This window comes from Monodon monoceros, unplaced genomic scaffold (genome assembly GCF_005190385.1).
Source record: "Monodon monoceros isolate NGI ecotype Baffin Bay Population unplaced genomic scaffold, NGI_Narwhal_1 Super_Scaffold_10, whole genome shotgun sequence".
NCBI classification, from domain to species: Eukaryota; Metazoa; Chordata; class Mammalia; order Artiodactyla; family Monodontidae; genus Monodon; species Monodon monoceros.
Window position 1 is genome coordinate 10,474,411 of NW_021703766.1, and position 15,131 is coordinate 10,489,541.

At 41.0% G+C, this 15,131-nt stretch overlaps 1 protein-coding gene across 2 annotated transcripts in view; it reads left to right on the forward strand.

The window, feature by feature from the left end:
- The window catches only part of ADAMTS18 (ADAM metallopeptidase with thrombospondin type 1 motif 18), a 158,203-nt gene that overhangs the window by 103,718 nt on the left and 39,354 nt on the right, over window positions 1-15,131 (forward strand). For both annotated transcript variants that reach the window (XM_029245788.1, XM_029245795.1), the window contains exons 13-16: window positions 1,476-1,648; window positions 5,849-5,979; window positions 6,801-6,924; window positions 7,653-7,897. In XM_029245788.1, coding sequence (XP_029101621.1) covers window positions 1,476-1,648; window positions 5,849-5,979; window positions 6,801-6,924; window positions 7,653-7,897 — 673 coding nt within the window. The remainder of the gene's footprint in view (window positions 1-1,475; window positions 1,649-5,848; window positions 5,980-6,800; window positions 6,925-7,652; window positions 7,898-15,131) is intronic.

Below are 15,131 nucleotides of genomic sequence, written 5' to 3' on the forward strand. Positions count from 1 at the left end.
GGTGTGACACTTCCCGTTTCTGTTGAATCCATTTTAGCATAGGGGAATTTGATAAAATGTGCCGAAGCAAATCCAGGGGTGTTTTATAGCATTCCTGTGCTTCCTAAAGAGACAAGGAATTTTAATCACAGAAATTTATTAACTTGGAGCCTTCTTTCATGTTACATGTTTGCCCTGAGCTTTTGTACGAGGTGATCCGTAGTTGGGATCTAGCCTTAGGAGAAAACGACAAAACAAAGTGGGAATGAAAAGAAGCAGTTGCTTTGTGCGAGGAGTCAGCTGGGTAAGATGTCCCTGGTAACTTTCAGTGTGGCTGACGCTCCTTTTTACTTTGCTTTCTGGTCTTTGCAGTCTGCCTAGCGAGATCTTAAAGAGCTTGCCATTAGATCACAATTATTTATGTTCTAATGGGATTCCCTGCTCTGGAAATCCATTTCCCATTGTGCTTGGCAGGAAAGGAGCAGGCCACCTGCAACGTTAAAAAGTGATGCTGCAGATGAAAACAAGGACATGTTTTTCCCCCCAGAATTTAGAATCCATTAGAATAAAGCACGCGTGAGTCTGACAGTCATCAAGCTATCAGCTCAGTGACTGACAAAGCTGGATTGGAAAATATGGCATGTAATATCCTCAGTGTCCTGACTGACCTTCTACGTCAGGGGTCCCCAGCCCCCGGGCTGCGGACTGGTACCGGTCCACGGCCTGTTAGGAATCGGGCCGCACAGCAGGAGGTGAGTGGCGGGTGAGGGAGTGAAGCCTCATCTGCCGCTCCCCATGGCTCGCGTTGCCTCCCGAACCATCCCCTGCCTTCCGCCCCCCACCCCGGTTCCTGGAAGAACTGTCTTCCACGAAACTGGTGCCTGGTGCCAAAAAGGTTGGGGACCGCTGTTCTGCATCACAGCAGGTGCATGGCAAGCTGTAGGAGGATTATGGGAGTGGTCAGAGATGGCAGACAAGCTGGGGAGGAGTTGGGTCTGCGTTGGAAGAGCTTTGATGCCAACAAATGGGGCGTGTGTGTTTGCATGGGTAGCACACAAGCACGCATCTACATTAACAAGAACATTTAGGTGTGTTTACAGATTTCCCTAACACATGAGGTGATAGGATGAGTGTCAAGAGTATGCCTTCATCAGTCTTTATGGAAATCGCCAGAATGTAAAAATTGGCTCAGAGGTGGCAAGTAAGTTTGGTCTAACATGGAAATTGATGAGCAGTGGTAGTGGCTACCCAAGGGCTATGCTGAGAAAAGAAAGCAAAGAAAAAGAAAAATCCTTGATTGATTAGTTATGTCTGCCATGGGTATAAGAAGGGTTGGGACACAAGGGTAGTAGACTACATATTTCCATTTTTGTAATGGACTGTATGGACTGCATACACTGTGACCATGATCATCTTGACTGTCCCTCCTTATATTATTGCCTGTGACTAATAGCCTTTTGATTGCTAGTATTGAAGATCTTTAATTTTCTTTTTAGGCCTCAGTATGGTGGCAAGTTCTGTCATGGCTCTAGCCGTGTATATCAGCTGTGCAATATTAACCCTTGTAATGGAAATAGCTTGGATTTTCGAGCCCAGCAGTGTGCAGAATATAACAGCAAACCTTTCCGTGGATGGTTCTACCAGTGGAAACCCTATATGAAAGTGGAAGGTAATTTGGTCTCTACGAACCTCAAACAAATATGTTTCTATGTGAACAGTAACGTGCATGAACAGCACAGAAGAAGTTGCTGCCTGTGTAAAAAAGTTTCCATGTTTACCTTTCATTCCCCAGACCCGTCCTGGCCCAGTTTTTCATTCATTTCTTTAGGTTTTGTTTATTTTTCCACACTTTTTTTTTTTTTTTTTCACAAGACACCCCTTTCCTCCCACATGTATAAGTCGAAGAGTTCATGTGTTTGGAATGTACTTACGTTTCTAAACTTACCTTTGACATTTCAGCAATTAAGTCTCCCAGGGATGTTAATTGAAATTGGTATGAATTGTCCAGACCAAAAACTCATGAAACCATATATGCGCCATAGAGACACCACACTCGGTACCTGAGGGTGGTAGATGATTATAAGCATGGAAAGGCCTGTTTGCAGAGTGTAGACACACACACGCACACGCACACACACACACACGCATCATGAATGAAAAATGTCTCTATAGTAAGTTCTTGGTACTTATTATACCTTAAAGTAATGGCTTGTATTTGACCTTTTATGTTGGTTTGATTTGATCTTGGCTTAGCATCAGAATTTATTTTAGTTACCATATGTACAAAGTACAAGTACCAAATTTAACGTACTTTGTGTTACCTGTGCAGAATAAGCTGTCACCATTTTGGCTGTTTCCTTTTCATTTTTTCCATTCACTTGCTTTATCAGAACTCATCCACTCTTCCTTTGGAAAAGGGATTAACGTGAATCCCAATTGTACATATGCAGGATGGGAAAAGACCAAATTTAACGATAATTCATGGGAAATAAGATGGAGGGCTGCTTCTGTGCGAAAGCTCAGAATGAACCTATATAATCAGAGACGTCGTTAGGACAAGTAACATCTCCAAATCCAAGGGGATGGTACTACAGCTTTGCTCAACACCAGCCCAGCCGTTGCAGGAGTGTGAATCTAGTTCTGGGTCCAAAAGCTGCTTGTCTAAAAGCACAAATTGGGACCGACATTAAAATTCTGAAATCTGTGTCTTAGGAGAAAGCAGCGAGGGACTGACAGATGTTGACTGTAGGAGAGAAACTAGTTACCTTCAAAAATTCAAAGAGAGGTTGAACAGAGGGAGGTGTCAATTTATTGGAAATTGCTTCTGAAAGCAGAATTAATTCACGTGCTCAGAAATTCCTATGGTTCCTATGGCCGTGTCCTCAGAGAGACCTTCCTTCCTGTCATTTTCTGAATCCTTTGCCCTGCTTTATTCTTCATTGCTCTTGGTGCGAGAATTGATATTATATTGGCATTTATTCATTATCTTTCTCCCCACAAGAATTATTAGGTTCCCCAGGGTTGAAGCCTCTGTCCGTTTTGAGTATGCTTGTATCTCTCTCATCTAAGAACAGCACTTGGAACATATTTATAACTTTTGGAACAAATGAATAAATAAATATCAACTGTCCTTAATGGAAGCGTGTCCCATCCTGAGCAGTAAATGCTCTATCACTGGAGACATTCTATCAGGAACTAAGAAATTACCTAGGAAGGGTACCATGCAGCAGGTTCCCACGAACATTTAGGATAGCTGCAGTTGCTCTCAGTTCTGACACTTGAAGACTTATTTTCTCTTGGCTGTATTCACCCCTAATTCCATGTTTCTCATCTATGGTTCTTTCTCCAAGACTCTCTTGTCCTTCCTTTGCTTTGTCGTCTTGGATAATCCTTGGTCTTTCCCACATCTTCCTTTAAATATAGTGTGCACAGAATCTGTTGTTACCATCCTTTAGATAAGTTGTGGGTTGAATACATAAAGAGAAAGTGAAGCAGATAAACTTTGTGACTTATAAGATGGTTTTTGATTTCAAATTTCTTTCACTAATATTATTGCAGTTTTTACCAGGTAGGGAGCCTGGCATTTCATTCATTCACTCAACAGATGTTGACTGAGTACTTACTGCCTGGGAGACACTCTGCTAGATACAGCGGCGAGTACATTGAATAAAACAGAGACCCCAGGAACTTCCCTGGCAGTCCAGTGGTTTAGACTCCGCGCTTCCACTGCAGGGGGCATGGGTTCTATCCCTGGTCAGGGAACTAAGATCCCACATGCCGCTTGGCCAAAAAATAAAAATAAAGAATAAAAAACAGACACTTAGGGTCGCACATCCTAGAGTGGGAGACAGAAAAGTTAAGGCCTTCTCATCCTTCCCTCTTCTCCTTTTGATACTTATTTAAAATCGAAAAGACTGACCATGATTTGAAGGTCTGTGCCATTCATGCAGTTTGGGAAAGAATTTATTCATAAACATAGACAGTCTTTGTCTTCCAGTGATGAGTTTCCTTCTTCTTGTTTCTTTTTTTCTTTTTTTTTTGCGGTACGCGGGCCTCTCACTATTGTGGCCTCTCCCGTTGCGGAGCACGGGCTCCGGACGCACAGGCTCAGCGGCCATGGCTCACGGGCCCAGCCACTCCACGGCATGTGGGATCTTCCCGGACCGGGGCACAAACCCGTGTCCCCTGCATCGGCAGGCGGACTCTCAACCACTGCGCCACTGGGGAAGCCCCTTGTTTCTTTTTTTTTAATTGAAGTATAGTTGATTTACAATGTTGTGTTAGTTTCAGGTGTACAGGAAAGTGATTCAGTTGGTGTGTATATATATATATTTTTTTTCAGATTCTTTTTCATTACAGGTTATTACAAGATATTGAGTATAGTTCCCTGTGCTATGGAGTAGGACCTTGTTGTTTATCTGTTTATATATAGTAGTGTGTATCTGTTAATCCCAAACTCCTAATTTATCCCCTGCCCCAGCTTCTTTGTTTCTTTCTAATAGACTAGTTCCTAAACTTTCCCAGGAACCTGTACTGGAAAAACTGAACTTTCTAGAACTTGTTAATTCCTGGGAATGAGGGAGAAAAAAGAGGGTAACATGCCTTCCAGCTCCCTAATCTCATATGCACAGGGTAGGAGGCGTGAGATAAAACTTGTATTAGAAAGAATTCCTAGGTGAGAAAAAAATGGAATCCATCCACATGGCTGCATATTTGGACCATAATAATTTCACTGCCTTCATATTTTTTTTTTTTTTTTGCCTTCATATTTTTGACTTTGTCTTTTATTGAGAGGTTTTATGAAGCACAACCGTTTGCAAACTGTTTACACGTTTGTTGTAAGACTTATCAGGGATATCACACGGTTGCACATCAGGTCTCATGGGAGAAACGTCATCTGGAATTCCTGGCCAAGAAAGAACTCTTTCTATTGGAGAAATAGGCACAACTCCTTTCTGATAACAAGTGCTCTATAGAGATAATGCTTCTTTGTTTTTGCCTGTGATACCAGAAACCTCTCAGGGACTTAATTATCAATAAAAATTACATTTTTTTAACCTGAATGTTTAGTTTGTTTGCTTCCTCCTCCTTTTCATGATTCTTTTCTATATGTTTTATAAACATTATTGACCATATGCCTTTTTTCCAAAGTGCCTAGAATTTTCGCTCTTAACAGACTGAATAAATATGTAAAATAATCCGTGTCCTAAATCACAGTCAGCAGACTATGACCTGTGGGCCAAATCTGGCCCGTTTTTTAAAAATAACGTTTTAGGGCTTCCCTGGTGGCGCAGTGGTTGAGAGTCTGCCTGCCGAGGCCGGGGACACGGGTTCGTGCCCCGGTCCGGGAAGATCCCACATGCCGCGGAGCGGCTGGGCCCGTGGGCCATGGCCGCTGAGCCTGTGCGTCCGGAGCCTGTGCTCCGCAACGGGAGAGGCCACAACAGTGAGAGGCCCGCGTACCGCAAAAAAAATAAAAAATAAAAAAAATAACGTTTTATTGGGACACAGCAATTGTCCTTCATTTACATAATGTTAATGGCTGACCTCAGGGCCTGTAAAGCCTTAAATATCTACTATCCAAGGAGGGTAGTGACACAACCCACCAACCACGTGTATTATGGCTCTTTACTCAGGATTAGAGAAATAAAATTCTCATGTATCAATGTTAAAGCAGACGTTATATGGACTACTAAAAGGAACTCATATTTTTAAAAGCCACACACATCTGCCCAGAAAACTGTGTGTAACATCTTCCATCTTGATCGTAATAGCTTTCTAATTAAATTTAACTCATCTTTTTGGTACTCGTGTCATTTTCCTATGATTTCCTCTTGACCATGACCTCTTTTGATCTCTTTGCTTCTAGAGGAAGATCGATGTAAGCTGTACTGCAAGGCTGAGAACTTTGAATTCTTTTTTGCCATGTCCAGCAAGGTGAAAGACGGAACTCCTTGCTCCCCACACAAAAATGATGTTTGCATTGATGGGATTTGTGAAGTAAGAGAACATCTCTGCTTTGGGGTGTATGGTCATGCTTGTGTTGCCTCCTATCAAATGCATAGCGTGAGAAGTGTTCCAAGAGATTCTTGGGTCTGGATAAAAGCAGGTGGTGTGGGGGGAAGAGGGTAACATTTTCCAGTTGGATGTGAGTTTTATCTCCAAATTCCCTCTTAATTTCTGTGTGACCCCCATCCAGTGTTTTGAGTTGCCTTTTTACTCTTTCCACATATGGAGATGATGATATATTCTACTTTACACAGTAGTTGTCAAAATTCAATTAGAATGTAAATAATAGTAGTAGTAGACTTTTCTTTCGTGTTCACTAAGTATTTTCACTCTGTGATTAGAACCTCATAAGTGTGTTTGGAAATAGCACTCTGTTTATTTCAGATTAGTTTTTCTTTTTCTTCCGGGATCCACTTTCTCTTTGGTCTTAATTTGATTGTGAGCTCTGTGATCTTTTAAGGGTTGTGTGTGTGTTCGTGGTGGGGAAGGGGGTGGTGTCCCAGCATTTTTATTTTTCACTGGTAGAGCTGGCCTGAATAAATTCCCCTCCCATTAGTAGCAGTGGTGACGTTTCATTCCAGTTTTACAGATGTCTGTAAGTTATGTAACTTACCTAATCTTACATCCAGTCATGACAGAGGAAGGATTTGAATGCCTAGTCAAACTTGGGACTCTGCTTTTAACCATAAATCTGCCCTACCTTCCTAATGTTCAGTAAATATGGAAAACCATGTACCTCTTGGTTATTCTAAGCTACTGGCTTCTATAGTCTTTGACTTTTCTCCCTTTTTTTTTTTTTTTTTTGGTTACAGCCAGTGGGATGCGATCATGAACTTGGCTCTAAAGCAGTTTCAGATGCCTGTGGTGTTTGCAAAGGTGACAATTCAACTTGCAAGTTTTATAAAGGCCTGTACCTCAACCAGCACAAAGCGAATGGTAAGTGATGCTGCAAATTCAGTGCTGTCATTGGTGGGACGCACCCTTTGCTGCTGGGCAAACTTAAGTCATGCTAAGTACGCTTGAGCCTTTTACTAACTCACCTGACACACAGTAGATGATGGCTTTTGGTGCTTATGCAAGAGCAAGGGAGGATTGGTGGGTTTTTCGTGTGAGTAGTTTCATCAATACATACATCCCAGAGGGGTGTTCAGCAAACGCCTTTCTGCTTAGCAATTTCAATATTCTGACCAGGCTGCCATATGCCCCACGTGCATTTGTTAAACAAAGAATTATGAAACTTAGATGGTCCACACTTACAATGTCAGATGAATATTTGAAGCAATTCTCTCATTATCTTGAGTAGAATTGAACTTTGAGCCCTGTCTTCTGCACATCACTGTTGAGAATAGGTGGCTCCAAGTTTTTTCCAGGTAGATTAAAAATAAAAAGCATCCTTGAGTTGCATGGCCTTTGTGGTTCTGGAAAAGGGAAGAGCGTTTTCTGTCCACACACATGTGCTTGGGAAAAGGTCACCCATTTTCTCTCTCTGGTGTTCCTACCACTTGGAAAATGAAATAACTGAGTGTTTTCACTTCATAAGAGTAGAAATGAATGTCAGCTGATGGTCAAACACCCCACTCTGTAAAAATGGCCACTACCTGTCTCTGAGCCCATCTCCAATGCACGATGTGGATGTCAGAAATATTCTGTTCTTTTCCACTTAGAATATTATCCGGTTGTCACCGTCCCACCGGGCGCCCGCAGCATCGAGGTCCAGGAGCTTCAGATATCCTCCAGTTACCTCGCCGTCCGAAGCCTCAGTCACAAGTATTACCTCACGGGGGGCTGGAGCATCGACTGGCCAGGGGAGTTCGCCTTCGCGGGGACGGTGTTTGAGTACCAGCGCACCTTCAACCACCCAGAACGCCTGTCCGCGCTGGGACCCACCAATGAGACCCTGGTCTTTGAAGTAAGCCCCTTCTCTTTATTCAGTTCTCGGTGCCTCTTGTGGAATTTATAGTGATGACCCCGATTTGAGCTAGCTTAAAAAAATCCTAGTTCAAATTTGTTTCCTAATAGGCTAAATCTCAATGTGCAAAGGGGAAAAGACAGCAGCTCCATCTGGGGGAAGCGGGCAGGGATCCAATGGGTCCCGGAGAGAATGTGTTGATGTTCACATGCAGATGCGGGTACACTTGGCTGTTCTGAATGCTGAGGAATATACAAGGAATCGTCTTTACATGATTCCAGTTTTTGTCTGTGTCTGCTGTTGGGATCATCCATGGTGGCTGTTCATCACATAGATCCGCTGGCCTAGGAGGCAGAGTGATGTAACAGAAAGCACACTTGCTTGATGTCAGGAAAGTGTTAGTCATAGCAAACCACCTTACTTTTGTAAGCTATCATTTCTTTAGAGGTGAGAAAAGAAAAAAAATAAGTGGGTAATGATGAGGATAATAAAAACAGCCACCATGTCTGCAAATGACTCTGTAACGCAATTATCCTGGGTACATTTTCTTTGGTCCTCGTCACGTCTCTGGGTTTGCTTTTTCCAGTGTGTAAAATGGGGCTAATTGTGCACTTTCGGAGGCACGTGATTTGCTTGAGGTTGTGTAGAAGTCGTGGCCACCATGTACTGAGGACTCATGTGACCAGGCACTCCTGTTAGTCACGTGGAGTTTCAATTTCTCACTTGCAAAATTGGGATAGAAAACCTACCTCACTGACTTGCCAGAAAAATAAGCAAAGAAGTGTGAAGAAATGTTAAAAGATTTGCCTAACTCACATAGCTAGGAAAAAAGCAGAGTTGAATTGGAGCCCAAATCTTTTCCATCTACAAGTATGATATCTCCTCTCAGTCCAGTCATACTGCTATACTCTTCTGGAATCAAGGAAACATAAGCTTAATTCAGCTATTATTGTTATTATTTAAGGTACTAGTCTTAAACATTTACTAAGGAAGATGAATAAAAAAAGATAGTTTAAAAGTATGACTACATGTAACTTTTTTCCCCCTTGAAGGGACCTATTTTATTTTATTTTAATTTTTGCTATGAAATACATTTTTTTTTTTTTTTTGGCTGTGTTGGGTCTTCGTTGCTGCACGCAGGCTATCTCTATTTGCAGCGAGCAGGGGCTACTCTTCATTGTGGTGGCTTCTCTTGTTGTGGAGCACGGGCTCTAGGTGTACGGGCTTCAGTAGTTGTAGCACACGGGCTCAGTAGTTGTGGCATGCAGGCCCTAGAGCGCACGGGCTTCCGTAGTTGCGTTGCGCGGGCTCTAGGGTGCGCGGGCTTCAGTAGTTGTGGTGCGTGGGCTCAGTAGTTGTGGCTTGTGGGCTCTAGAGCTCAGGCTCAGTAGTTGTGGCGCACGGGCTTAGTTGCTCCACCACATGTGGGATCTTCCCCGACCAGGGATAGAACCCGTGTCCCTTGCATTGGCAGGCGGATTCTTAAGCACTGCGTTTTTTATTTTTTTAATTTTTATTTTATATTAGAGTATATTTGATTAACAATGTGTTAGTTTCAGGTGTACAGCAAAATGATTCAGTTATACATATACATGTATCTATTCTTTTTCAAATTCTTTTCCCATTTAGGTTAATACAGAGTATCGAGCAGAGTTCCCTGTGCTATACAGTAGGTCTTTGTTGGTTATCTATTTTAAATATAACAGTGTGTACATGTCAATCCCAAACTACCAATCTATCTCTTCCCCCCACCCTTCCCCCTGGCAACCGGAAGTTCATTCTCTAAGACTATGAGTCTATATCTGTTTTGTAAATAAGTTTATTTGCATCTTTTTTTTTTAGATTCTCCATATAAGTGATATCATGATATTTGTTTTTGTCTGTCTGACTTACTTCACTTAGTATGTTAATCTCTAGGTCCATCCATGTTGCTGCAAATGGCATTCTTTTTAATGGCTGAGTAATATTCCGTTGTATATAGACTAAACATAACTTTGGATTCTAAGTCAGATGTTGTACCCATTGTATGGTTAAGAGTACAGACTTGTAATTAGCTATGTAACTTGGACAAGTATCTTCACCTCTGTGTCACTTAATGTCCACATTTGTAAAAATGGGCAAACAATACCAGCTAACTGTCAGTGCTAGCATAAGAAGAATTTAAGATAACTTCAGTGCTTACAGAGTGCTTGGCGCATAACGTTTCTAACTGTTACCATACTTCTGCCTTCTGAGCATATAACAGATATATTTTTTAAAAACCTAAACCTCAGACCATGATGAGCAAACTGGCAACCACAGGCCAAATCCAGCTCCCAGATCTTCATAATTTTTTAAAAATGGATCAGAGGTTTAATATCAGGTGATTTCTTATAAAAATATAGATTTTGACATCTTTCACGAAAAAGGAACTTCTGGTCCCAGTAGATATTTGAGTTTGCAACCCTGGCCCTAGGTCTTGACCGTGGGTTAACTTCCCATTATCTTGTGAACTTGAGATACTAGGTCCTGTCATCTCTGTCTGTGTGATAGAAGGTCCTGCAAAGATTTCACAGTTGAGAGCAGCTGTCTTTAGGAAATATTCTTCCAACCCTCTCAGGTCTTTTTTTTTTATATTGGAATATAGTTGATTTACAATGTTGTGTTAGTTTCAGGTGTACAGCAAAGTGATTCAATTATACATATACATGTATCTATTCTTTTTCAGATTGTTTACCCATATAGGTTATTACAGAGTATTGAGTAGAGTTCCTTGTGCTATACAGTAGGTCCTTGTTGGTTATCTACTTTATATATAGTAGTGTGTGTGTGTGTGTGTGTGAATGTGTGTGTGTGTGTTAATCCCAAGCTCCTAATTTGTGTGTGTGTGTGTTTACATATTTATTTTTTTAACATCTTAATTGGAGTATAATTGCTTTACAATGGTGTGTTAGTTTCTGCTTTATAACACAGTGAATCAGCTATACATATGCATATATCCCCATATCTCCTCCCTCTTGCGTCTCCCCCTCACCCTCTCTATCCCACCCTTCAAGGTGGACACAAAGCACCGCCAAGCTCCTAATTTATCCCTGGCTGCCGCATTTCCCCTTTGGTAACCGTAAGTTTGTTTTCTAAATCTGCATGATTGTTTTATAAATAAGTTCATTTGTATAATTTTTTAAAAATTAGATTCCCTATATGAGTGACGTCATATGGTATTTGTCTTTCTCTGTCTGACTTACTTCACTTAGTGTGATAATCTCTAGGTCCATCCGTGTTGCTGCAAATACCATTATTTCATTCGTTTTTATGGCTGAATAGTATTCCATTGTATACATGTACCACATCTTGTTTATCCACTCCTCTGTTGATGGACATTTAGGTTCCTTCCATGTCTCGGCTATTGTGAATAGTGCTTCAGTGAACACTGGGGTGCGTGTATCTTTCCGAATTACGGTTTTGTCTGGGTATATGCCCAGGAGTGGGATTGCTGGGTCATATGGTAGTTCTATTTGTAGTTTTTTAAGGAACCTCCATACTGTTCTCCATAGTGGCTGCACCAATCTACATTCCCACCAACAGTGTAGGAGGGTTCCCTGTTCTCCACACCCTCTCCAGCATTTATTGTTTGTAGACTTTTTGATGATGGCCATTCTGACCAGTGCGAGCTGATACCTCGTTGTAGTTTTGATTTGCATTTCTCCCATAATTCGTGATGTTGAGCATCTTTTCGGCCATCTGTATGTCTTCTTTGGAGAAATGTCTATTAAGATCGTCTGCCCATTTTTTGATTGGGTTGTTTCTTTTATTTCAGAAGATGAGATTAGGAACCCCAAATCAAATTAGACTATTTTTAGGGTAGTTTGGAGCTCAACAATGAATCAAGGCCCTAAAATCACCCTGTAATTACACCTAAGGCATAGGAATCGAACTTTCTGGTTAAAGATTTTGAGACTTTTTATTCAGTCCTAATTTTTTAGGTGCATATATTTATTTCTTTTCTATCAAGCATTTGGGCAGCAAACATCTTTTCCATTTCTTTAGAAAAGGTGTATTTTCTTTAGAGAGGTATATTTAGCTTGCAAGGGATTCGTTTTAGAGCAACATGGTTTCATTAGTTTTGCCACGAGGCCTTTGATCCATCTCTAAGCAGATGTACACAAACCAAGTTCTGTGGCTAGAAAGTTACCAAATTGGAAGGTGGGTGTCTCTCAGGGCTTCTGCCCCGGGCAACCAGAACTAAGTCCAAATGATTCCTCGTAAGAAATATGTGTTTTACTACTTGATGACAAGCAGCCATTTTTTGTCGTTGCTGTTTCTCTGTCCAGTTTTCTTCATAATCACAAAGTCATTCCGGTAGGTTTTCACAGTTCTGTTTGTAATTTAAGGTTTGCTGTTAAACATACGTTATCTGCGGGAAAACACAACAAAGAATGAGACAGGAAGTGATGGAAAGTGCAAAGCAGAATCACAGAGTTCCTTCTGACTTTCATCTTTAGAACCTGAATGTCCCCTGTCATTGTCTGTGTTGATCAAATTGACCAGATAATGGCCACATTGTCACCGAACGCTATGCCAGCCTGAAGCCGAGAATTTTTATTTGGGCTTTGCTTAATTGAAGCGTAGCTCCTTATCTCACTCATCTCCATTATTTAGTGCTGATTAAAAGTAAATCTTTGGACTGTTCACCAGGTCCAAACATTTTCCTGACGATTAGGAGCTATTTTTGAGAAATGGAAGGGTGGCCTTAATTGGTGATGGAGTTCTGCAGAATCGGTCAGGTTCGTCATCGATTTTCTTACAGGGAATTCCCAGGCGGTCCAGTGGTCAGGACTCCTCTTTCTCTCTGCCGAGGGCCTGGGTTCAATCCCTGGTCGAGGAACTAAGATCCCACAAGCCGTGGGGCACGGCCAGAAAACAAACTAAGAAGCAAACAAAAACAGATGGATTGTCCTTGCAGATACAGACACCTCCTCGGGGGAAAAAAGCAAACACACAAACAATCAAAATGTAAGGATAAATTATTGGATAGATCTAGTAAAATTATAAAAACATAAAGTCTTCCCCAGGTTCAACTGGATATGTACGGTTTTATAAAATAATTTTCCCTACTATATAAATAGGGTAAAAACTATAATAAGATCTCTATAAATACAAAATTGTAGTTTCACCACAATGCAGTAAGGTCACATTTGCTTAGCTGTTGTTTTTACAAAGTCTTACTTTATGTATACATTCTACTTACAGATTCCATGAAAGCTTCAATTGATGTCCTAAGAATGTGACTTGTCTGAAAATATTCCAGAGGGAAACATGTATGATTAATTGGTCATGCCTTGCTTGTATTTTTTAAAGGAGTTATGGTTTCATTCAAAACTTGCAACTATTTTAGGAGATTTTTAAAAATCCAATCCAGTAACCTCGTATTATGTCTATTTTATCTTTTCAAAGAATTTGGGCTAATGACTTTAATATTTAAATTGTACTTTATTGCTCTCAGGAGAACATCATCAAATTTCAGGTCAGTTTTTATCACATGCTCATGCCTTTCCAAAATCGAGAGAACGCAGTGACTTTAAAAACTGAAAATCACAATAAGTGATAAATTACATTTTCCCAAACTGGGCTATATATCAACATCCAAGTAATCCATGGCCTTCTTCTTTAAAGGAAGTTAAATAAAGTTCATATGCCTTTCCATGCAACTATGAATTGAACTAAAATGAATACTTTTGGAGCCAAAAATATGTTCAGTCCAATACGAAATGTTGAATGTGTTTCACAATCCTGTGGGATGATGAAAGTGGGAACCTACCAAAATGGAAAGTGCTGTTCTATCCACAGAAAGTATAAGTCTGTGAAAGAAAGCATTTTCTCTCTTGGCCGCTTAAAATGACTGCACGTTCACTGAGCTCGTATTATAGTGTAAAATTCAGCAGAAGGGTGTGTTTGCCAGAACACATGAGGATAGCAGTGTAAGGATAATGTCCCTTTTTATATCTCACTCATTTATTTTAATCAGATCCTCCCAATATCTTAGCTAAGTCTTATCTTCATCTACTTTGGCATGTGTTGATTTAGGTAGCTACCTTCAAAGCAGTATTCCTCTGTTTATTTTCTCTTGACGTCTGATAGAAGAAAACTAAACTTTTGTTGAGTGCCCATTTGGGCCCAGCCCTGTATAGACATTGGAGATGCACCAATGGTTAAGACATAAATCATGTCAGCAAATCATTATAGTCTCAGGTCTTTAAAAAATGTAAAGAGTGAGTTTTGGTAGGCTGATCCCATTCTTTTTGGAAGCAACGTGGGTTTGAACAGGGAACATCTCTATAAATAGTTGGTGATACGGGTCACTCAGATACTCCTCTGTCACTTTGCGTGAGTCACTTAAACTATCTGAGGCCCAGTCTTCTCATTTGGGAAATGATTTCCCCAGACTAAACTAATATCTTCTACTCTGTCCTGTAACACTGTCTTGAAGCACTTCTAAGCACCTGAAGCCCTATGTTGCCAAAAGATGACTTAACTCCTCTTTGTAGATTCCACAATTGGCACAGTATCTGGAACGTCGTGGTCACTCAAAAACAAAAATTTACTGAATGAATGACATCCAATGATAAAATTCATTCATTCATTTAAAGAGTAGAAGGACTTCCCTGGTGGCACAGTGGATAAGACTCCACGTTCACAATGTAGGGGGCCCAGGTTTGATCCCTGGTCAGGGAACTAGATCCCACATGCATGCCGCAACTAAGAGTTCACATGCCACAACTAAGGAGCCCACGAGCCGCAACTAAGGAGCCTGCCTGCCGCAACTAAGGAGCCCACGTGCTGCAACTAAGGAGCCCACCTCCTGCAACTGAGACCTGGTGCAACCAAAGAAATAAATAAATATTAAAAATAAATAAATAGTAGAATCTTCTTTCCAAGTTGAAAAATCATACATGGAGACAATAAATCGAGTGCAAGGAGACTTTCTCTGACCAAAGTCAAGAGTGACAGGGCCCAGAGGCCAGCCTCTCCTCCCCATTTCTGCCCTTCTGTCCCAAACCACAGTTGTAATCTGAAGTTCTCTGAAAGGCTTAGACTTCTGCGGTACACATTTTAAAAACCACTGGATTTCATCATCTCTTAGGACTAGTCCTAGAATTGTACAGTTGAAAGTTAAGTACAGTGAAGGGCATTTAAATATTGAAATTTGATCTCCTCAATTGCATTTGAAGAATCGATCTGCTTTCTGAACGGCTTG